Source organism: Boleophthalmus pectinirostris, unplaced genomic scaffold (genome assembly GCF_026225935.1).
Source record: "Boleophthalmus pectinirostris isolate CB_2022bp ecotype Guang Dong unplaced genomic scaffold, ASM2622593v1 HiC_scaffold_12, whole genome shotgun sequence".
Taxonomy (NCBI): Eukaryota; Metazoa; Chordata; class Actinopteri; order Gobiiformes; family Gobiidae; genus Boleophthalmus; species Boleophthalmus pectinirostris.
Window position 1 is genome coordinate 27,077,420 of NW_026571018.1, and position 24,508 is coordinate 27,101,927.

At 37.3% G+C, this 24,508-nt stretch overlaps 3 protein-coding genes and 2 non-coding genes across 7 annotated transcripts; all 5 read left to right on the plus strand.

Annotated features, from left to right (window-relative positions):
* The first annotated feature begins 12,154 nt into the window (after positions 1 to 12,154).
* On the plus strand, positions 12,155 to 13,280 carry mrps17 (mitochondrial ribosomal protein S17). Of its 2 annotated transcripts, none has more exons than XM_020923135.2 (3): positions 12,155 to 12,230; positions 12,505 to 12,664; positions 12,850 to 13,280. In XM_020923135.2, exons 2-3 carry the CDS (start codon positions 12,542 to 12,544, stop codon positions 13,165 to 13,167), a joined length of 441 nt encoding a protein of 146 aa, XP_020778794.1. In that variant the 5' UTR covers positions 12,155 to 12,230; positions 12,505 to 12,541; the 3' UTR covers positions 13,168 to 13,280. The 2 variants fall into 2 exon arrangements, with proteins under 2 accessions (XP_020778794.1, XP_020778793.1); XM_020923134.2 differs by having other exon boundaries at positions 12,164 to 12,325.
* Positions 13,281 to 13,582: 302 nt separating this feature from the next.
* On the plus strand, positions 13,583 to 17,969 carry LOC110158409 (protein NipSnap homolog 2). 2 transcript variants are annotated; one of them, XM_020922887.2, is made up of 10 exons: positions 13,583 to 13,740; positions 14,549 to 14,673; positions 14,865 to 14,910; positions 14,985 to 15,079; positions 15,450 to 15,520; positions 15,693 to 15,833; positions 15,905 to 15,936; positions 16,325 to 16,419; positions 16,505 to 16,588; positions 16,857 to 17,969. In XM_020922887.2, exons 1-10 carry the CDS (start codon positions 13,649 to 13,651, stop codon positions 16,919 to 16,921), a joined length of 846 nt encoding a protein of 281 aa, XP_020778546.1. In that variant the 5' UTR covers positions 13,583 to 13,648; the 3' UTR covers positions 16,922 to 17,969. The 2 variants fall into 2 exon arrangements, with proteins under 2 accessions (XP_020778546.1, XP_055004727.1); XM_055148752.1 differs by having other exon boundaries at positions 13,637 to 13,776.
* An 848-nt stretch (positions 17,970 to 18,817) lies between these two features.
* On the plus strand, positions 18,818 to 24,417 carry cct6a (chaperonin containing TCP1, subunit 6A (zeta 1)). Its single transcript, XM_020922871.2, has 13 exons — positions 18,818 to 19,038; positions 19,627 to 19,690; positions 19,805 to 19,939; positions 20,021 to 20,194; positions 21,054 to 21,157; positions 21,549 to 21,819; positions 22,329 to 22,411; positions 22,622 to 22,718; positions 22,800 to 22,947; positions 23,280 to 23,413; positions 23,506 to 23,608; positions 23,942 to 24,014; positions 24,101 to 24,417. Exons 1-13 carry the CDS (start codon positions 18,902 to 18,904, stop codon positions 24,171 to 24,173), a joined length of 1,596 nt encoding a protein of 531 aa, XP_020778530.1. The 5' UTR covers positions 18,818 to 18,901; the 3' UTR covers positions 24,174 to 24,417.
* LOC129407569 (small nucleolar RNA SNORA22) lies at positions 20,789 to 20,924 on the plus strand. The gene has a single exon (XR_008631612.1). It is a non-coding gene; the product is annotated as a small nucleolar RNA SNORA22 (small nucleolar RNA).
* Positions 22,997 to 23,131, plus strand: LOC129407568 (small nucleolar RNA SNORA22). Its single transcript, XR_008631611.1, has one exon. It is a non-coding gene; the product is annotated as a small nucleolar RNA SNORA22 (small nucleolar RNA).
* Positions 24,418 to 24,508: the final 91 nt, after the last annotated feature.

Below are 24,508 nucleotides of genomic sequence, written 5' to 3' on the forward strand. Positions count from 1 at the left end.
AGACGTTCATGTGTTTGATTAAGTCTGGGATGTTTGATTGAAAGGAGAATGCTGTCCCACAGAGAGAACCTCCGCTGTGGCCTGTCATAGACAACACACAGCTGTAATGCCCTGGTGCAGATTTTCCAGGAAATGTGCAGTAGGAGAACATGGGCATGTTTTATGTTATGCAAAACAGACTACGCAGAGTCCATGGAAATGAATGAGGAGGTTCAGATAAGGTTTTATTGTGCTTTCAAAGTTATAAAGTCATAACATAAACCATGATGCCGTGCAACCATTATTGTCACAAGACTTGATTTTGAAAAGATAATTTTGTGGTGATCTGAATGTTATGAGCACATATATTGGTAACACACACTGGTAATTGTACATAAAAAGTCTATCAAACGTTTTTGTGCTTTCAAAGTTATGAGTTCATTGTACAAACATTGCTGTGAAGAGATAATTTTGTTGTGATTTGAACAAAGTCGGTCAAGTGACGTCTACACAATCTTGCTGTCAGCACTGCGAACACATCATCACAAATCCATTGCCTCAAAGCTACAAAGAATAATCAACATTATTCTATGTTTGGATCTTATATTGTACACTAGAGGGACATCAATAAGCATTTGTCCACAAATCACAGGTGATCATAGGTACATGTTGAGTATATCTGCCTGGTCTGAGCCACAGCTGTGTGTCATTTGCTCCATATTACTGTGTTTTGTAGATACTTTCCTTAAGCTCTAAATCCTTCATAACCACGTAACGTGACTCATTACCATTTATGCTGCTTTAAGATGCTTTGTGCCCAGGTTTGACATCACTCGTCATGTCTTGTCTTTTAAAACTCTTCCTCTGGCCATGTACAAATGTTTACAGAGCTCTTTATTGACTTTGCACGCAGTTATGCCTACAATGAAATAACTAGTTTAACATTAAAAAATAAAAGGGATAACTTCATCAAATAATATCTCCCAGGCTTCTTTGCATGTGATCCTTATATTTACATCATGATCTCAGTCCAATAATTTTCTCTTGATGTGGAGTTTTTTAGCGAGTGGGTCATGCAGACTTTATTTGGGTCGACAAGTCTTTCAACAATAAGCTTTTCACTGGGCACCAATGGCAAAAAATTTAAAACTTATGTACTCCACCTTTTACTCATGTGGTAGATTAATAGCAGTCAAAAACTAAATTAACAATACAATAATTTATGTATGCAAGGGAATTTTATAATAAAATCTTGCCTACAAAAGTAGTTGTAGGTGATTTTTAGGAATGGTCAGTTGTTTGAAAAATGAAAGGATTTATTCTGGGATGAGGTGAAATATTTACACTAGTGTTGCTCTGTAAATTAGCTAGCGCCTTTGCGGTGGTCTGTCTGTGCATATTGTTTCTGGTTTATTGTAAAATGGGTCATTAATCTCACACACACAGCACAATATTGCACAGCTAGCCCTTCATAAAAAAGGTCATTAGGAAAGAAGGAAAATGCCAAAATAGTTTCAAGCAGAACTACAAGTAAGCAGGAATGCAATTATAATCCTGATTGCCCTTTAGCACTTTTATAAACTTGTGCGTTAAATTCATATTACGTCAGGTGCCTAAAAGTACAAGATTAATCAAAAGTATCTCCTTCCAATAGCTGTCACCACACCTGACTGTGAGCATTACCTCTTAAAACATACATACACACACTACTCCAACACTAGTGTGTCAAACACCATATGGAGTGGCTTTGCATGCCTCAGCCATGACCAATACCAGTCTGAAGTTTGAACTGGGTCCAGAATGTAACAAGAGGAGGTAATCGCATGTAGACACAGAAGAACTGACAAGAAAACGACGTGAGACAATTGGAGCGAGCTGCCACTCTCCATTCTGGCAGCTTCAGTTAAGGCCTCTGCTTGTGGCTCATACCTGCTCCAGCCTGACCATACATAGAGCTAGGCACAATCACTAAAGCATGACATAAATATTGAGTGTATACTTTTTGGCAGCAAGGACCCCCGTACTAATGCTAAAACTATGAACAGCTTTGAGAACCGTTTCTTGGAGAGCAAATATGAGAAAATAAAACTAATGAAGTTACTGTAATCTTTTTATAGATTATCAGAGCCGTCTGGCCAATGCCATTAATCATGCACTCACATGAAGTGTTAAAAAAAAGTTATTTTGGGCACTTGTCAACATGTTCATACATCTACATGTTTTAATCCTTTCTAATTTGATCAATGTGATTAAAACGTTAGACTACAATCAAACTTAAACATATAGCAAGTCAAAAGTATGGATTACTATCACAAACATTGTAAATTTTTGGGGGTTTGGTGTAAAGGTGCACTAAGTAACTTTGGGTTGGATTCCTGCTTCTCTCCAAGTAGATGTCATTGCTTTCACATTGAGGCATTTAACTATGTATGTCCATGGAGACAAGCAGGCGACACAATCAGGCTACATGACAGTTCAGATCTGTGAAGAGGAGATCCCACTCACAATTAGAATGCATGTTTTTTTTTTTTTTTTATTCAGCAAGACAATATCCATCATTAAATCACAGCAAAAAAGATATGTTTAATTTAATTCTGAGGAAGACATGACAAGATCATCTCTGTGGAGAAACGTACACAGAACATATTCTTGTAAGCTCTCTGTTGTGTTATAGATGCATGGTCTCAATTGCATCTCTGCAAACTGCATCCTTGAAGTATCAGGTGTGTTGCTGAAGGCTACGAGCTGTCCACATGTCCATGGTCTAAACTGCAGTCCAGGTGCTCTGTTTAACTAATGTGAAACCTGGCCAGGAGGTAAGACTAAAACTAACCACATCCATTGAAGCTTGCAAATACACCCCACTGGGAAATGTTAAAGACACACTGCAAAAGGAAAAATTAAAGGGGAGCTGTGAAAGGCCTGGCAACACTGCATTCCATAAGGTTTTGTTCAACATCAGATGGTTCACAGAAGACAGTGCATGCTTTTTAAGAACATTTTAATATGTACACAGTTAGTGCAGATTTTTCATGTTCCTTTTGTTCTCTGACTGCTTTTTTCAGCGAAGCAACTCCATCAAGCCATATCGTGGGATCAGTCTATCAATTGGGAAGTGATATAAAGATGCTTGCCAAATCAATCCCTCTAAGCTGTAAACAGATTATGAGCTGTTGTCAATGTAAAAAGTTAAACAAAAATAATTCAAGTTGACAGGAAACTGCGAGGGGCTAAATCCAGATGAGACGATGATACAGATCAATAATTGGACATGGTATTCTTACAATTTTGGCAAAAGATTCAAATTGTACTGTAACATAAAAGTAGCTTGTCGCTCCTATTCTTATACTGGGTGACAGCATTCCTCTCATTTTGCCACAGTGACCTATCAAACCCACTACCTCTGGACTTTGGCATGTGCTCTGAAAAGCCTGTAGAGACGAGAAGTTGTCTTTTCATCAACAGTTTAGAGATAGCGCCGTTATCTGAAGCGGTCCATGTTTCTCGGGCCAAACCATGAGGTCACTCCTCTGTGGGAAATGTCAGAAAATCTCCAGGACTCAGCTATGTTTGACTCTCACTGTTAATGATAGGGATTCTCCACTCACTCCTTATCAGAGTAATGGATTTAATTATGTAGAAATCAGTCTATATGCTAAAGATACATCTTCGGATAGCAATAAGGCTGTGTGCTTTTTGTATTAAGGCGCCATTGTGATAAACTGACTGAGAAGATTGAGTTTTTATTCATGTTTTAATGTTGTATCCTCATCATCCCATCATGTCACTGCCCCATACGCTTGCCCCCTCCAACATACACTTAGAAATGTTTTCATGTCATCTTATTGCATTGATTTTTTTAAAAGTTGATTCAAAGCAAACAATTTAGATATAGCCAGATCCATTTAAGATATATACATTAAATAGGAATAGATATAGACAGAATAAATGACATACAATATTGTTGTAGGGTCAGATTTTTTTTGGTGAACATCAGCATACTTTCAATATCTTCACCAGACTTGTGAAGTTAAATGTATACCTTTGTCCCTATCTGCCAATGGTACCAAGATCAAACCATCTGTGTTTTTTGAATAACCAAGGATGCAATGCATTGTAGGTCTTCCTACACTGCAGATATTGACAGAGCTGCTCTTGTTGTAAACCACACTCAGATCATAAATCTTGCTTGTTTTGAGGGGAATATTCTCTTTCAGCTCATACTACAGAGGTCAGAGGTCAGTTACCCGAGACAGGAAGCACTGATGTCATTGTCCAGGGAATATCTCTGATACCTCCTGCTGTGCATGTTTTATTTAATGTACTAACTCATACCATATTGTTAATATAACATGTTTCACTGTACAGTATATGTACAGTGTATGTGCTCATGGAAGGACTTGAAGCATCGCTATAGTAATGTTGACACAACTCACTAGAATGTCACACTTTCCATGTCAGGCGTGATTCTACTGATGCTCTGAACTGTTACATGTTTAATATACTCTGAACTGTGACATGTTTAATATACTGCAGAGTGGGTTTGTATACGCACTGTATGGCTTACTGTATCCATGCAGAGGCAAGCCATTGACAAGGGGCATATATACAGTAGTTGTCACTAAACTAAATTTTCATACAATATTTTGTTACTAAGAGAAATGTTGAATACTCAAAACCAATTTTGATATAACAGTGACAGTAAAAAATCACGTGGCCTTATAATAGTTCTGATACAGATACGAGAGACCATTCTCATTGTACTCAGGACAGGCTTCAATTTCAATACTAGTTTTTGTAATGATTAATATCTGGGTATTAATTTCATTGCAATCTCTATTCTTTGAATTCTTTTAAAAGAATAGGGATTGTATAATAAGTTAAACAAGATTTTGACTGACATGAAATTTGACTAACAATAGGTTAATCTTAGGTTAATCTTCAGCATTCACTTTCTAAATAATATAATTAATTAATTCATCATTATGTGTATCCCGTTTTCAAAACTTTTAGGCTATGGCAGTGGTCCTCCATCACTATAGCAATTAAGCAATTCAAATCAAAATACTATATACTTTGAAAGGGGACAATTTCTCACAAAAGCCTTAAAATCCGGAAGGAATAATGTGCCTGAAAACCATGAATTACAGGTCAGATTACATTACAACATTCTACAGACCAACAATATTTAATACTGACTGGGGGCAGCTAAAATAAATATTGCAAATTCTACAGCCTTGGCACAGTATAACATTTGTGTATTTATCTTTTAGGTATTTCTTATGAGAATAGCATATAATCAGTAAGTAAAACTGTCTCTTGCCCCTCATCTGGGAGTGTGACACCATCACATTTCAAGTCTGAAAATCACCAATAGAATTGAATTTAGAAGTCTAAAGTGGTATAATACTTTGATCCATCTGCCCCCAGTCATTCTTGTATTTTGGTAAAATTTACAACATGTGTTTTTAAATCCTAGACAGGTCAATCAGTCATGGGGTTTAATATTTGTATATAAAGTGGTACTGACACACATTTTACACAAGTGTTCACTCTACACACACATTTGATGTAATTTGATGTAATAGCTTCATGTCTGTCCGAGCAGAAATGCAGACTGGTCCACACCAGAGTAAACACATCACTGTCTAACCTTGTATTTATTTGCATGCAAAATAAGGAATAAACAGTCTCTATTCATTAATAATGTAAACAGAAAAACTAAATCAGTTTGTAGCAGCTGTTAGAACTTGTAGCAACGCAGTAAGGTTTTAATGTAAAGCAAGGCCAAGCAAAAGACATCACTCAACTAATGCCCACTTTGTCCATTCATACACAACTGATGTGGGAATATGGTTGGTAAATAATAAGTCAACAGGCATCAACAATATTATGTACCACTATGTGTTTTTGTTTAACTTTAAAGTAACTTAAAATTTACACCGCCCGGCTATATCCTGATTTTATTTTTCATGAAGTTAGATGGTTAAATTAGACTTTATTGTCTCCTTATGGATAAATTCCTGTTGGACAAGCAATTGTTGGTTTTTGTGCCCATTGCTTGTCCAACAGGAATTTATCCATAAGGAGGCAATAAAAGCTAATTTAATCACCTAATCTAAATTTATGAAAAATAAAATCAGGATTAAAAATGACCTAACAATGTGGCATCAGTTTTAAGTTACTGTAAATGTTATCAAATCAAAAACACATTGTGGTGCTGAATATTGTTGATGCCTGTTGAGTGAACTCCCTGTCCAGTGTCCAGACTCAAGACAATAGAGCCATGTGCCATTTGCACTTTTTTCCAAAGATTATTAATTGTTCACTGAGCACCAAGCAAGGAGTGAAACAAAAGCCTGGAAAAAGAGACAAACAGGTCTCAAAGGATAACCATCTTTTAACAACGTGTGCAGAACTTTGGCTGCAGCCCAAGAAGGGGAACACATTTATTCACCTTTCAGCCGTTCACTATGAAAAGATTAGCTTCCCAGTAATGACTAACTGCCATGTTATGTTAGCGCTGCCCTGCTTTTTTCCTGTTGGCCATGCCGCTCCCTTCCTCGCTTCTTCTGTGCTATCACAAGTTCAACTTTTGACTTCAAGAACAAGCCCAACAACCTACAACTTACATTTAAAAACCCTTTACTGATAAATTTCACAAACAAAAACAGGAACTCTCTTCCTGTTTCGCACTAATTCTCAAATGACCACAGGGAAAATCATGCAGAACAATCTCTTAACCTTTTTCCTTTTGGTGCTTGCCTTTCCGTGCTGCCACAGCAATTCTCTGTCCTATTGTGCAGTAATTCACGTGTGATCTTGGCATAGAGTTTGCACCTGATGTACTTCCTAACATAAGTTCTCTTCTCTAGGGTGTGGGATAGCTCAAACTATTGTTGTGTCCTTAAGCAAGACACTTCCACATTGCCTAGTATTTAGTGCGGCATGAGGCAGAGCAATTAGCAAAGTGCTCGCGTCAAAGTTCAGAGATCCTGGGTTTGATTCCGGGGTGGGGCTTTCTGTGTGGATTTGGCACGTCCTTGTGCCTGCGTAGGTTTCCTCCGGGTGCTCCATTCTTGATCTCAGCAGGACTATCCTGGTTAAATAAAGGTCAATCAAACAAAATGAAGTTGTGTGAGCGTGTGTGTTGGTGGTAGTTGGGAGGGCTGATGGGCCCAGACTGGCAACCTTGCATCGTCAGTCTAACCCCGAGCAACCATGACTACAAAAGAAACTTACCACCACCTAGTATGGAGCGAATGAATAATGCACCAAGTTTTGAAGGGACTTTGAGCTTATGGAAAAGTACTTTATAACTAATAAATTTAACTTGTTGCCATTAAATGTGCACTGTGTAACTTTTCAGATGGAGAGTTTGCCACCTTTGTGTCTTCATGGAGACGTTATTACTTTACCTGTGTAACAGGGTAGGTTCGGGTCCCCCTTTTAGTTAACTCCCACACAATTCATTCTGGCATACAAAAAGCACAAGGGCAAATGTGGTATAAAAAATTGCAAAGCTTTATTTAATATAATAGAAGATTAAAAGTTATTAATTTTAGGTACACCAATAAACAACAAAGAACCAGCAAATTAACCAAAAAACAACTAACTTAAAGTCAAACCAAACGTTAATGAACACAAACCAAACTAATTAAACCCTACATTTACAATAAGTTAAGTAACTCTGGGGGCTGAAGATGAGGCAAATCGATAACTTTAAAGTGCGTGTGCTGAAGTACCTGAGGATAGGCATAGTGCAAATTGAAGATGTGTCTAAATACCACTAAAGCTTGTGCTAAACAGTTCACAACTTTGCTTGCACTGCAAAAAGCCATACTCACTTTGTTCCAAATAACAAGACCTCATAGTCGGGGAGCTCTCAAACCCCTGACATGCCTGCCGTTTTTATGTTGTGCAATTGAATAATAATTGGAGGGTCTGCTCTTCCGAAATTCGAAATTCCATTTTATTAGGTAACTTATTGTGATAGAAAATTTGAAAAATGAAAATTCCTCAAATCGGAGTTGGGTAAGCTGTCACAAATACCGTGAAAGTGGCAAGTGCTCAGCAACACATTCTCATGTTTTTGTGTCAAATTTTGCACATAAAAATTTTACCCGTTGAACTATGGCTCAGAATTATTTTTGCTATATATTCCACAGAAAATCCAAACAAGGATCTGAGTCTTCAAAGGCAGGCGAAATAGAATTTAGCTCTCTCAACTCATAAACACTGGGTTGAGGGTTTGTTAATGGTCCACATTATTAAACAACACCGGATAATAATTTAACTAAAATAATAATACTAATAATAATATAATAATAAATTAGCCGCAAGCGCAATGATGCCCTCGCTCGGAGCCTAACGCACAGCCGCACGCGCACCCCGGCACGTTGAGCTTTGCACATGCCGTGCCCCAGTATGCACCTACTCATTGATCTAATTCTAAATTAACACTAACCAAAACCTACGTGAACTCCTAACCATAGCCCTCCACCTAGCCCAGGGGTTTCCAACCCTAAAATGTTCAAAGACCAATTGGCCCAAAAAAAACAAAAACCCATACCTTGCCTGGAGCCGCACAAAAATTAAAAGTCTTAAATAAATAGAATATGAAGCCACATAGGCGTTCAGGTAATTAGAGCGTATAGCCTAACTCTTAAATGACTAAGTCGGCTACAAATACAAAATGAGCATTCATGATTACACAACCCCTTTTGTGTCCTCTTGAAAAATCGGTCGCGTCCACCAACATTAAAGTTTGTGCGGAAATCACGCGTGAAGTTTGTCGTTTGCAAAAAAAGGAGTTGTGCGTTGCCACACAAACACTTTTTAAAAGCTTTAAACAACTTTCTTCGTCTTACATAGCAGAAAATGATTCTATGAGTCTCCGTCAAACGCTTAGGACGTTCATTCAATATGAGGACAAGAAAATGGCGCCGAGTCGCGCGGCCGACCAAATGATACTTTTTTGTCCCTATTCCCAATGGTACATCTGTGTACCAAATTGGTTTTACGCCCAAAGTTTTTGTTTGGGCGTCCTATAGATGCATCAAGAATCTCAGACTTCCGGTCATTGTGCAATCCATGCTGGGAAGGATTTTCCAAAAAAGTGAGCGTCAAACCTCCATGTTTGTTTTCCCAGTGGGATGTGTCTATTGTCAAAGTCAATCTTTTCAAGTCTTTTGAACCATATCACTTTTGTTTCTGGTTTTTATATTGTCATATTTTAGTTTTGTGATTCAGATATCGTTAATTGTGTGGATCCTAACAGAGGAAAACGACTCAAGAAATTTGTTTGCGAACTCCATAAATGCAAAAGTGAATCAGATGTGTGTGACTGCAAAACCTCTGTTCAAACTGTTTCTCTTCACAACGGAATTGAAAAATAGTGAAAGGTGAAGGTGATGGGCAGGATTGATCCACAGGAAGGACCAAAAAGGAAACATTTGACTTTGTATGTGGAGCACCATCAATGTAAAATCCTGTTTGTTAAGTGAGATGTACAGAAGACAAACAGACTGAGCTCACACTTTCTTGTTCTTGTCATTTTACAGCAACATCACGTCTTGGTCTCTTTGTAGTGGAAGGTGTTTCTTGGTGAACAGCTGGTGCCTTTCACTTTTTGACTAATTCGTGAACAAGGTGGAGCGAGGGACCATGATGTTTAATAATGTGGACATTAACACATGCTAAATATCCAGTGTGTCTTATGGAATGTTGAGAGGAGCCCTAACATTCTATTGAGGTTCTGGGCCTGTTGATGGTAATGAAATCATCACAGATCCATTGATTTTGGTTGGATTTTTATATTTTTTTCTGTGGAATGACTATACTGTTTGAAGAAAAGAATGGCATATTGGCTGATGTCAAAACTTGGGGGAATAGTTGATTGCCAATGAGGTAAAGATGAAAATATTGGAAAAAAGTGAAAAAATGCCTTTTTTTTGGCATTAAATTGAGCCAAAATCATGTAGAAATGTGTTTTATGAATATTTTTTTCACTGAATGTTGTCACCACATGTGTTCTTTGCATCTGGAATGTATTTGTAGACAGCTTACCCAATCCACTGAGGATTTGAGGAAATTTTTCATTTTTCAAAATTTTCTATCACAAAATGAAGGTTACCTACACTAAAAAATGGCCACAATTTTTTTTCGCGATATTTCCGGAAGCAGCACCCTCCAATTATTGGTCCTCAGGGTCACAGTTAACAAAAAAAACACAAATAAAAGTATGGCAGGCGATGTCAGGTTCAACCCATTTTCTAGAGCTTTTGAGACTTTGACTCCCTGACTATCAGCTATTATCCCCACAACATTCATTAAATAAGAACTATCACTGGAAGTAAGAATAGAGAGCAAGAATATATTAGCAGCAGTGGCAATCTGTTCCAGAGGGAACAATAGGTTAACTTAATGAATTCAATTAATAACGACAATCCCCAGGTATATATAAAAAAAAAGGCATTTACCTAGAATTTAGAAGAACACACCCTACATGGGCTTGGAGCGTGATCGGAGCAGCCGCCGTCACCAATTATCACAAACACCACATTAGGACAGGCCTTAACAGCAAATATTATCAGAAATCATTATAACTCCAGCTCCTTACATGCACCGCTTCCAGCTACCCGCAGAAAGCCCCGTCAACAACACTGAATCGTGCACATTTTCCAAGGTTTTTTTTTTGCAATTAAAACATCTGCAATCGAATAAATGCAAGACAGGTGCCATACTGTGGAACATTACAAGGCAAAGATATGACATCTCCTCGGAGGCAAGCATCAGAAAAGTATACACAGTATACATTTAACAAAAGTAAGTATTGCAAGGTAAACTACATCATTGTCACTATGCAATTTGTCCTTAATTTTGCCAGTCAAATGGACCCCACTAAAGTACATTTAATTAGCTAGTACAACTAATCAAATCAAATAAATTTCAATCTGTTAACAAGTATCTCTCAAGGGAGTTATAAGTTACAAATTGAACGTAGCTCATTAGTTTAGCAAACTGGCCTGATTTGGTGATTCTCAAGAGTATTTTATCACACTAAGCAAGTGTGTGGGGGGCTGTATGTGTGCTATCAGCCCCTGGATTATGTCACTTTTTCACATGATTAAGAGGAGATAAGGTACTGTCTGGTCTGCTCCATGAAATATGCATTATCTTTAGATAAACATTGTGGTATGTATGTAACTGACACATGCAGGTTGAGGTCCTGGCTTAATGAAAGCAAGTGCAGAATTTTTAGGATTTTCCAAGTTGGAAACCATCATTGCATCTTTGATTTTACATAATTGATTACTTTTGTGTAACTATTTTGAGCAAGCAATGTACTAAACAATTGGGACTTTGTGAATTGTCTCAGTGTTTTTGTATGAAACAAGCTAAGGCTGGCCAATGTAATTTTGGCAGAAGAGTACCAGCCTTGCACTGCCTTAAATGGAAAACACAAGCCCCGATCTGAGCTTTACTTCAGCATGGTCCTGATTAAGTCCAGATTGGTCCAACTGTGGTGGAGATCAACAGCGAGGGTCTGCTCTGGGCTACCACTGTTTGAATGCACACATAATGAATTAATCTGTAAATTTCATTTATTGTAAACAGAGGTGATGACGGATGTATAATAATTATCAAGCAAGGATGAACACAAACAAAGAAAGAAACAAAAACAAACACACACAAACAAAATTTGATCACACCCTTTTTTATTTAACCCAATTTAAGTGTTATTGGAGTGTGTAATTTTGGTGCAATTTTGTCCTTATGAGCTGGTGAGGACATAGCACAGGGAACAGAATCAGGCAGGTATGAGACACACAAACAAATATGTCAACTGTTTTTTTTTTTTTTTTTATTAAGGTGCCTCGGTGTACAAATAATGTATAAGAAAAATATCAATTCATGTATTTCAATTATTCACATCTAAGGAAAGCGTTGATTTAGAATAACCAAGTTATTATCTCATAACCTAGATTACAAGGGTTGAAAAATAGTGAGAAAAAATGTAATAAAAAACATATTAAACTACATAAATGTGTGTCTTATAATTTATTTTCTTGTTCTTTAGTTTGTGGGCAATACCTTTGTGAAACATTTCATAGCTCTTTCGCTATCCCCCTTTCCTTTTTCTTATTAAATTTGTCGTTCGTCCTTTGCCGTACGTACGTCATCAAAATATGTCCTCTTGAGCAGCATGGAGGATGCGGCTCGCGTTTGACCTTCTCGTATTTATTTCTGTACGTTAATTCAGTAGTTATTTGTGCTGATCATGTGTCTAGTTTAATCCTTACCAGTGCTACAAACAGTTATCTTTTTATGTGGTGTTTCTAAGGTAAGAAGCAAAAAGATAGCGTTAGCCGTCATGATGCTAACTATATTCGGTATATTCTTTTTATCAGTTATAGTTAGAACTTGCTTATAACAGATATTGTGACACTTTCGTAATGCAAATATTGAATGCAATTTCTATCTGTGAGTGCTTATTGATAAATGCTTTTGTTTAAATTTCAGCTGCTACTGTAAGAAACTTGTATGTGAATCTTTGAAAATGTCTGTGAAAAGATCTGCCGTTCAAGCCACATGGATCATTGGGAGAGTTATAGGGACCAAAATGATAAAGACTGCTAAGGTTCGAGTCACCAGACTGTCGTTGGACCCTTACCTGCTCAAGGTACATGCTTTCACTCAACTAACTAAAACAAAGATTGACATGCTTGGATGTCATTAGCAAAATAAACTCACTAAAGGAAAAGCAAAGCAAAAAGCTATATATAACTTAAAAGTGTACTGTCAGTGCCATTCCTTTTACTTGAAATAAAATCTATTCAGCAAAATAATTCAATTGTTTGATTGCAGTACTTCAACAAGAGGAAGACCTACTTTGCGCATGATGCCCTGCAGCAGTGCACTGTGGGAGATATCGTACTCCTCAAGGCTCTTCCTGAACCCAGGTCTAAACATGTGAAACATGAACTGGCGGAGATTGTGTACAAAGTGGGCAGGGTAGTGGATCCTTTGACAGGCAAACGAGTGGCAGGAGCAGAGTTTGTGGAGCCTCTGTCAGAACCTACAGAAAGTCTCTTGGGTGACACAACATTATCAGACAAACTGAAGGAACTGAACATTTCTTCCACCTCCAGTGGAACTGAAGCTTTAACAACATCACAAACATGATAAAGAACGGCACTATTTCAAGTTGGAATTATCTGACCCTTTTTGGTTGTTGAACTATCTATAATTGTTTTGAATGAATAGACAAAGTGGGTATTAAAAACATTCTCAAAACAGTTTTTCTGTGTTCCTGTTCTTTAATGTGTAATTGATAGGTATGTATAGACCTACATATCCTAATAACTCGAGCAATACAAAACAAGTCACTTCAACAATATATGAAAGGGGTATACAATGCATTGATATAAGGGTATACTTCGCATTGATATAATTCACATTTTTGGGAGGTTGTTTTGCTAGTCTGAAATAATAGTTTTCCTGTTACAGAGCATTACATTTTCCAAGAAGAAATACCCATATGAGAAAGACAAACTGTATCAAGCATGAAGTAATGAAACATGTAGTAATAGATGTGGCTGCAGGAGTGGGACCACAGCGCTCCTGTCGCTCAGAGCAGTTCTGACAGAGCCGCTGTCGGGTAAAGATGGCGACCAGAGTCCTTCAGAGAGTCGGCAGCAGCCTGAAATGCACAAGAAATGCGTTTGTGGCGAACGGACAAATCATTACAGTTACAAGGTAATGCCTTGTGTACTGACTGACCGCACTCCAGATGTAAATAGAAGATTAAACTTGTATTTTCTACGTACAGCATCAATGACAACAGTACAGTATGCTATGTGGCTAGGCTAACGCTAAAGTTACGTACGATGCGACCCGACGTTTGTACAGTGTAATATGATGCTAACATTAGCCACGGAAATGTGTGTATATTTATATATATATATTGACAGTTTCGAAACACTGCGTTTGCTATCCTGGATTATTCAACCTTGAAGTGCATAGAATAAAAGTGCAGTGAGCTGTGTGTAGTTTGTGTGTGAATGCCCACCTAGTTGTGGCGTTGTAAACAGCTCCACAACTCTATGTAAAGTTGAAGGTCAAAATGTCCCGAAACACTGATCAGCAGGATTGGATTTGATCTGTCAGTGTATTTGCTATAACGTTTATTTGTCAACTTTAACATTTAAATTTGTTTGAGATTTTCATTATTTTATTGCCGGGACTCATCTTTGTTTTGATTCTTATCCACTTCATTACATCTTTTCCCAGAACACCTTAGTTAAGCGTCGCGCAACAAGTAGCGTTACTCTACTCTTCATGCTTTAAAAATAGCACACGTGTCCATCACATGAGAGAAGGCTGCCCAATCACCTCGTAGAAAATACTGTTTATTGTTCAGCCTATTGCATCTTACTCTTAGTTGAGACCAAACCTAAGGTATTGTTGTTTATGGAAGGAAAAAAGTTTCGTTTAATAGTGAAAGTAAAGGTGTCTCATGATCTAAATGCAGAGGTACTCAAATACCCCTTTTTGTGTCTTTCAGGGGCATCTCTGGTTCCCCTGACAGTTGGTTCAAGTCTCTGTTTGTGAGAAAGGTTGACCCTAGGAAAGATGCTCACGCCCAACTGCTCTCCAAGAAGGAAGACAACAACTTATACAAAATACAGTGTATGTAGCCATATGGTATCTTGATTTTTCTTCCAAAATGGCAATGGAATTTGTGACTGACTTAAGCTAATGTCAACATTATTAAAACTACTACTGTTCAGATTTAGTACTTGTGAATTATATTAACAACACACAAACTTGTAATCTAATTTAATCCATTTTAACTGAATTTGTTGTCTTTTGTCATCTAGTTCACAATGTCAAGCCAGAGTGCCTTGATGATTACAATGAGCTTTGGTAAGGATCTTGTAATTTACTTGTGTTAAGCGTTTATGTATATGCTTTAATGTAAGAACGTTATTTCTCTTTAGTGAAGAAGTGCTGCCTTCAATCCACTCTAACCCTGAGTATCCCTGTGAGCTGGTGGGGACATGGAACACATGGTACGGGGAGCAGGATCAGGCAGGTATGAGACCCACAAACAAATATGTCAACTGTTTGTGCAGGGTATTATAAGATTAGCCTCCTTACAGCTCAAAAACACTGTAAGAATACAAATCCATATACTGGTACCAATTGTCAGTCCATATAGCTACTTAAAAAAACTAAAAATAAAAGAAAATCTGTATATAAGGTTTATTATTAAATGCATTGTTAGATCTTTATAAATATGGCATACTCTATACAAACCAAAGATGTCCACTCAAATGTACTGGCTCCCTGCTGCTATATTACAGAGTATATCATTAAATTCAATAAACTATCAGTAATGGAGAAGTGTCTTCATAAGGGGGCTGCATTATTGCATATTGGATCTTCTGCTGCTTCTATTCCAGTTCACCTGTGGAGATATCGGGGAGGATACCCAGCTCTCACCGAAGTCATGAACAAACTCAGACAGAATAAGGTAACGGGTGGTCCAGATTAGACCCACAATAATAAGTACCCCCATTTGGCAAAATAAACCTACCACCCAAAAATAATTAGTAACTGAAGTGTTTGCTAAACAGTAGTAGTAGGCAAAAGGTTTTACTGCTATGACACAATTTGGTACCTACCACTATTGTTATTTTTTACAGGATTTTATTAAGTACAGATCAGAGCGAGGAAAGATGCTGCTGTCCCGTAGGAATCAGCTGCTTCTTGAGTTCAGTTTTTGGAATGAACCCACTCCTCGCCCCGGACCCAACATCTACGAGCTCCGGTCTTATCAGCTTAGGGTAATGTTGTGCTATTCATGTGTGTTTACTTATTAAAATAACTTCATCTGAGTGTGTACTGTTTTTTTCAGCCAGGGACCATGATTGAGTGGGGAAACTATTGGTAAGTTTACATTCTTTATAATTTCTTTTAATTTCTTTTGTGTTTTGTCGGCTCATAGAGTTGTGTTTGCACAAGTAGATGTCCTTGACCATTATTTTATTGGTTTTACAGATTGTGCAGAGTTTAATGTGACTCAACGGTATTTTATAGCAATTTAGTTCATGCATGTCTGAATATGTTTGCTCATTAATTATAATTGGTGTATTCAGTACTTTTTAATGTTTAATTTTGTGTAAATTGTCCTGGTGATAACAAATTCAATTCCTAACACTTATTTGAAGTTGAGGGAAGTAATTGAGTGTAATTTACAGTCATATTAATTATCAATAATTGAATATTAATCTTTTTTTAATTTTGATTTTTAATATAACTTCCTTGTACTTTCTAGGGCTCGTGCCATTGACATTCGTCAACAAAACCAAGAGGCAGTGGGAGGCTTTTTTTCGCAGATTGGTAGTCTGTATCAAGTGCATCACTTGTGGGGTAAGTACTTAACTGAACAGATCTTTCAGTAACTGTTTAATGCCTATTTTAGTCAATTTAAAACATGTTCAATTTCGAATTACAGCATATAAAGATTTGCAATCAAGAGAAAACATCAGAAATGCAGCCTGGCAGCGAGAGGGTTGGGATGAGGTGGTCTATTACACAGGTACTGCCCTCTTTAAAATAATTATTCACATTGTAACATTTGTGTGTGTGTGTGTTACTTTTTCGTTGAATTTATCACTGGGAACCCCTTTTTATGTTGTAATAATACTTTTCAAGCTAGTATGATTTCAAAATGAAATCAGTAGTAGGTATACATACTAGAAATAAGTAGGTCACTGTAACCTGACTCTTTAAAATGGCAGCCGTTCTCTTTATGTCCTGTTTATACAAGTCGTTACTAACTTCTCTTTGCACCCTTCTCTCCACAGTCCCTCTGATCCAGCACATGGAGTCTAGAATAATGATTCCTATGAAGACGTCACCTTTAAAGTAACTGTGGCTTATTTGGATGCTGTACAACAATCAGGCCTGTCAAGATTTTAACAAACCATTGCAGTGCACAGTGCCAGTGAAAAAGCGGCATGGCATGCAGGGTTTCTATCTGCTTTTCTTTCTTTTTGTTTTTTTTTCTTTGTAGGGCCTAGCTCAAAACATAAGTGTTAAGAATAACATTACAAAAACATACCTGTCACAAAGATCACTGACATTGTGTCACTGAAATGTTGTATGTAAACAATACTGGCATGCTTCTTCTTTGCTATTGCTACTTTAATGGTCAAATTTCAAGCTCCTCGAATAATATTTTAGAAATTAAATTACAGAAAATTAATCAAGGGTAAAATGTCTTAATTTTGTAACAACAATGTATGTGAATTTTAACTTGTTTGCACTAGTTCTCTGTACCATTAACTTTTACCACTATACACCATCTTCAAATGGTATAAATTCAATCATTTGGATATTTTGTGTCAAAGTTTTTTAGACTGTTTGGTCTGTATATTTGAGAGGAGCCTGTTTACAAGTCACAACATCTCAAAATGATTGTAAATTATATGTATTTGTCCAAAATATACCCACCTAGTGGGCAACTGCTGGATGCTGAAGTAATTCAATTAACTTGCTGTGTAATTAGGTTTGATGGTTGAAATATTGTTAAACGCACAAGTGAACACAAATAAGCTTTGTTTTAGTATAAAGTGTAAACATTGTCTTATTTATTCTCTCAAATTCTTAAATATTACTCAGTTTTCTAGCATCTCTGGCATTTTCTTGGTTGCTTTTAATTGAGGACTCCTATTTAACCAAAACTGCATATGTATCAGTTACTGCTGTACACAGTCTGAACTTTGACATGGATTCAGTTAATGCCAACTGAGTGTTGTAAATGGAATTATGTTTTTCAGATGATCACAGTACCTAATCAAGTAGTTGGCTCCCTATGGGCAAGCAAGCCATTGTTACTGTCAGATTTTAAGGCTATATTTGAAATGTTTGCCTAACTTAAAAATCTAACAATAAAGTACATGACATGGTGGGAGAAACTGGTGGTTGCTGCAGTCTTTATGTTAACATAATTTTTGACATGTATGCAGAAAAAGAAAAAAAATAATGGCTAAAAGTATATTAAGGAGAACTGATATGTAGATATAGAGGAGACATTGTCAAATAGCTTTAACATTAAGAAATCAAAAAAACAAAAAAACTTGACCTGAACTGTGCACATTTCAGCTATACTAAGTGAAGGTGGCTGTGCTATTACTTTTAGAATTTGCATTTCTTCTTTAATGTAAATATCCTGTTTTTTTACTATTTACTACTGTCTGCCCTGCTTCCATCAAAAGAAGGCTGTGGCTGATTCCCGTGTTTTTTCTTACATAATCAGACAATTGTCTTGGTGATGCCTTCAGTTGGGAAAGAAAGACTTTTCATCCAGTTTCATCAACCTATTATAAAATGTACAAAAAATGTTATAAACGCACTATCAAAGTGAGTAATCTATGCTGGAAAATAATCACCTGCACACAATTTAATTGCTCATTTCCATATGAGAATTTAAGGAACTTAATAAAAAGCATAACCAAAAAGCATAACCCCTTATATATATACATATATATATATATATATATATATATATATATATATATATATATATATATATATATATATATATATATACATAATTAGATAGTGGACTTCATATCTATTATGAGCTCATTGATCGATGTACAGAATTGTGAATTGAATCCTCTATTTGGACATTTTAACATAACAATTAATACCTCTATGTATTATATATGTGTTGCTCGTAAATAGAATCACTCTGAATTCCAACTCTATCTGAGGCTCCTTAAACGCAGCCTGAGACCACGTGTTGGAGGCTTCTGGAAACTACCCCTCTTCCCTTTAGCCTCTGAGCCGAGCGGCAGACACTCCTTACCGGCGTTACTTTTTATTTCACTCCGCTGGTAGAGCCATGGCTGCGGTGAAAGCCTTAAACCCAAAAGCGGAGGTTGCGAGAGCCCAGGCCGCTCTGGCGGTCAACATCAGCGCGGCTCGGGGGCTCCAAGACGTGCTGAGGAGTAATCTGGGACCGAAGGGGACCATGAAAATGTGAGTGCGTCTTTGTGCAGCACGCGTCGCTAAGCTAACAGGCTAACCAAGGCTAATGGGCTAATGTTAGCTTCAGACCCCGGCTTCTTGCACAGCGTGGTTGTTTTCCCAAAGCGGATAACTGTAACTGTGATCTGTTTTTCTTGACACTCAAAGTCAAGAACAAAATGTATCCCCCAAACCTTACAAAACTACGGTCTCTGCTTAAGATATAAAAATAGAGGTTTATCATGCTGCCCTGCCCAGTCATCGTCATAATCACCGCTACTGCGCTCCTGTCATCCAGCATCACCAAATATTGTGCAAAACAGAGTGTAGTTGTAGCAGCAAACATACAAATGGATTTGCATTGTCACTCTGTATCAAATGTCTGTATAGGGTTGATGCTGATGATGATTAGATTTTCTTTGAGGAAGTTCAGCCAAGTGATGCATACAGCACAACTTGTCCTTTTTATGACAACGGCATCTTCTAACCTGACAATTGAGCGCATATGAGTTCTATTAGTATCACTTCAGATTTCAATATCACTGCGTGCTACTCTTTTAGTCTTTGATTACATTAGGTTTGATCTTGTCTTGTGCATAGGCTGGTGTCTGGAGCTGGAGACATCAAGCTCACCAAAGATGGCAATGTCCTGTTACATGAAATGGTAAATCTTGCTCAATTTAAAATATACTTTATAACATGATATTTTTTGAAATACTATCTTTATGATTATGTTCTGCTTATGGGTGCCTAACTTTTTTAATATTTTCTCTTGCAGCAAATTCAGCACCCAACAGCATCTCTCATCGCCAAAGTAGCGACTGCACAGGATGACATTACAGGAGATGGTACAACATCAAATGTTCTTATCATTGGAGAGCTCCTGAAACAAGCTGATCTGTACATTTCTGAGGTGAAATAATTTGATAATTGAGCTGTCATTATGTACTGGTTGTTCGATCTTAATTAATGCTAGATTGGACTACTGTTGTAGGGTTTACATCCAAGAATTATCACAGAAGGATTTGAAGCAGCGAAGGAGAAAGCTCTGGCTGTTTTGGAGGAAGTCAAAGTGACACAGGATATGAACCGAGAAACACTCATCAATGTGGCGCGAACTTCACTCAGAACCAAGGTCCATGCAGAACTGGCAGATCTCCTTACTGAGGTACGACTGAAGGCTGCTTGTAGAAGGAACCAACCATAATCTTTTTACTGAAAGGCAAAAAAAACCTTTGAAATTTATGTTTGATTCTGTGTGTCAAATTTCAAACTCTATTTTCATACTAGGGAATATATTTGATACACAATACCAAACCTGATATCATAACAATAATTAAAACACCCTTCTTCAATAGAATGTGATTTTCAAAGCTAAACAATATTACTTTCTTTCATATTACTATGGTTTTATATCTGTGTAATCCCTCAGTCATCCAGGTATGTTTCATAGTGGTCCATGGGTGTCTTCTAGTTTATGTGGTCTTCTAATTGCTCTTAGACTGCTCAAAATCATTCCAAAGCTATTCAGGAAAGTTTCATTTTTGTCCTATAAATGTGGCTTCTTTTAGTATAGATAACTGCTAAAATGAGTATCTAGTTTTGATGCTAGCTTTGGTAATGAATTGATTAATATTTGATTTTGACAACCCTAAGCAGTTATAGTCCTATATCCATATCATCACAAAAAATTGGCCATTGGCCGTTCTGGTTGCCTGAAATAACACCATAAAACATGGATGCTTTTGTTGAATTAACTGGGTTGCACAGTGAACACCCAGGAGTGCTCCTGTGAGTACCCCTGGTCTAAAATATCTGTGCTACAGAAATTCTGGTCTGTACCTCTGCATTATGAGAGCCCCATCTCTCCTACATGTATTCAGCGGACCAGGATAAAATAATAAAAAGCTGTAATTCGTCAAAATGCAACTAGTAAATCTACAACATTATTATTGTTGTAGTTGTTAACTAGAAAAAGGCACAATGTGAGAAAATGATTAAGTTTAACAGTGTCCGTTTTCTTGCAGGCTGTAGTAGATGCTGTGCTGGCCATTGCTCGACCCAATGAACCCACTGACCTGTACATGGTGGAGATCATGGAGATGAAGCATAAGACTGACTGCGACACACAGTTAGTGGTTATTCATTTACAAATCATGAAACAAAACATGACCGTCCTCCTGCTGCCCCATATACAACATACTGCTTTCAATTAGCAGCATGATTTACATCAGTCGATTTTTTTTTTTTTTTTTTTTTTTTTTTTTTTTTTGTCCGATGAAAAACCTTTTGTTAAGCTTTCTCAATTTATTCATGTTGAAAATATTTGCTGCTTAGCATCATATTTGGATTTACCAGTATGTAAACATTTCCCGATTTCAAAATGTTCCCACATTCAGACAATACATTTTTTATTATTAATATAAAATATTATTTAATAAATGTATTATTTATTTTTAAAATTTTAATCATCAAGTTTTTAATTTAAAAGATCATCTTGTAACCTTTGTCTTTGCCCACAGGTTGATCAGAGGTTTGGTTTTGGACCATGGCGCCCGACATCCCGACATGAAGAAGCGAGTGGAGGATGCCTATATTCTGACCTGTAACGTGTCTCTGGAATACGAGAAGACTGAGGTGAACTCTGGCTTTTTCTACAAAAGTGCCGGAGAGCGAGAGAAACTGGTGGCAGCTGAGAGGAAGTTCATTGAAGACCGTGTTCAGAAAATCATTGCTCTGAAAAACAAAGTGTGTCCCAATGGAGAGAAGGGCTTTGTCGTCATTAACCAGAAGGTATGAATAAAGTAAAAAAGAGAGCATAATGTTTGGTCTGTCAAAATACATTTATTTTTACCAAATATTCAATTTGTACACTGTTAATCTGGCCCATTATTTCCTAAACTATTTGGTTGGTGTTAAGATTGCACCAGTAAATTGTCAAATACATCACATTAACATTCACCCCCTCCAACCAATTATTAACTTATTTCAAGCATGGACAAAACACAATAAAATATAGTGTTCTGCCATTCTGTAAATCAATAAACCACATTATATTCTGAGGGAAGAAGAAATTGCAAATCTTGACTGCACAGTGAACACCCAAGGGTGCTCCTGTGGGTACCCCTGGTCTAAAAATCTGTGCTACAGAAACTCTGGTCTGTACCTCTGCATTATGAGAGTCCCATCTCTCCTACATGTATTCAGCAGACCAGGATAGGAAATTCCAGCCTTATGTCTAAATACAGTAAGGTTTATGCTCATAGATATAAAATACTTTATTTTGTGTATTTTATTTGCAGGGTATTGACCCATATTCTCTAGACGCTCTGGCTAAAGAAGGTATTGTAGCTCTGCGTAGGGCCAAGAGGAGGAACATGGAAAGGTGAGTCCAACCAGTAATTCAACTATTGGTTTGAGTTGTGATACACATATGCCATACACATTTTTATTTGTTAATTTTAACCCTGTAAACCAAGAAATCTCTTATTTGCATGAATACTTCAGGATTGTTCAAAAGCACCATCAATTTCTTGAGTACAAAATTGGAGCTTAGTAGTGCTAATGGTAGTGTTTTTTTTTTTTCTCCTTCCAGACTGACTCTTGCCTGTGGTGGCATCGCCATGAACTCTGTGGAAGACCTGACTCCGGAGTGTTTGGGAAACGCTGGTCTTGTTTATGAACACACATTGGTAAGGATCTCCTTCCTCGTCACTTTTTGAAAGGGTAAGAATTTTTGTTAACTTAAGTTAATTGTGTGTTATTTTTTTCAGGGAGAGGAGAAGTACACGTTTATTGAGAAGTGTGGGAACCCTCGGTCGGTGACACTGTTGATCAAAGGGCCAAACAAACACACACTGACCCAGATCAAAGACGCTGTGAGGGATGGACTCCGCGCTGTCAAGAACGCCATCGAAGACGGTACGTGTCATGTGGGGGTTTATATTTGTGTATGTGTGTAGTTTGTATTTTGCACAGAGAACACCCAGAGACGCTCCCATGAGCCTCTCTGGTCCTGAATCTGTGCTATAGCAACTCTGGTCATTTCCTCTGCATAAAGAGAGCCCCAGTCTCTCCTTCATGTATTCAGCTGACTGGCACAAAGGAACTATGCACATGATACTGAGGGCTGTAGAAATAATTTTAGGGCAGATTTCAGCAATGCTATAACAATTATGACATTATGATCTTAATTATAAATTAATCCCTTCACCCCCTTATCTTTAAAAATGGTGTATGGTCCCTCTTTGTAGGCTGTGTAGTCGCAGGGGCTGGTGCATTTGAAGTGGCTGTTGCAGATGCTTTAGTAAAGCATAAACCCAGTGTCAAAGGCAGAGCTCAGTTGGGAGTTCAGGCCTTCGCAGACGCTCTCCTTGTCATCCCTAAAGTAAGATACAGTCTTATTATTTTCTTCATGAGTTTTTATCATATTATTAGTCTGTACAATTTGTTAATATTTTTTTATTTTCTCTTCTCCAGGTTTTGGCTCAGAACTCTGGTTATGACCCTCAGGAGACTTTGCTAAAGCTGCAGATGGAGTACAAAGAGTCTGGGCAGCTTGTGGGAGTAGACCTCAGCACAGGTGCATAATTTACTATCAACACTTGGGGGCAGTATAGTCATTATGCACGATCCAGCCTTGTTACAAAGCGTTAAATTTGTACAGCATGTTTGAGTTTTTTGCCATATTAAAAAAAAAAAAAGTTTTTTCTCCCTCATTGTATCCAAAGTAACATTTTCAGTTGTGCTTTTCTGCATAGCTTTGCCTTTTCTAAATGTACAGCCATTTTTGAAAGGCTTTTTTTCTGAAATGGTCTAGTCTTGTTATGAGTTGGCTTACTTGTCAAGCACACATTGAAGAATTTATTTTGTATACATTTATCATTTTGCTTATCTTGAGCACCTTGTTGTGCAGGTGAGCCCATGGTGGCTGGTGAGGCTGGTGTATGGGATAACTACAGTGTCAAGAAGCAGCTCCTTCATTCATGGTAACAATCAATTAAAGTAACAAAATTATATAAAATTAATTGTACTGAAATGTATTTATATTACCTCTGCTTTGTTTTTTTTCCAGCACGGTCATTGCCAGTAACATTCTGTTGGTTGATGAGATCATGCGAGCGGGAATGTCTTCACTCAAAGGTTAAATTGAACAGTAGCTACAGCTGTATCAGTACTTACTGAGTTAACTGATGGCTTAGGTTTCCACTCTCTGAACCGCTCCGGTTTCAAGAACGAATTGTTGTAACCATCTTCTGTCAAATATAAATGTTTTTCATGGATTCATCAAAACTTCATCTGAATCAGTGAGTTTATTTATGAGATTTTGTTTAAGCACTGACCCATGTGAACCGGTTTTGTTTCTACCCATTAAAGTCTTCTTGGCTCTTGGTACTGTTTTTTGATGTTTCTTGATATTTCTATGTTTTAATTTGCGTAACTGGTGTTAGAGTCAAAGTCTTAAAAGGTGAAAACTTTGCTG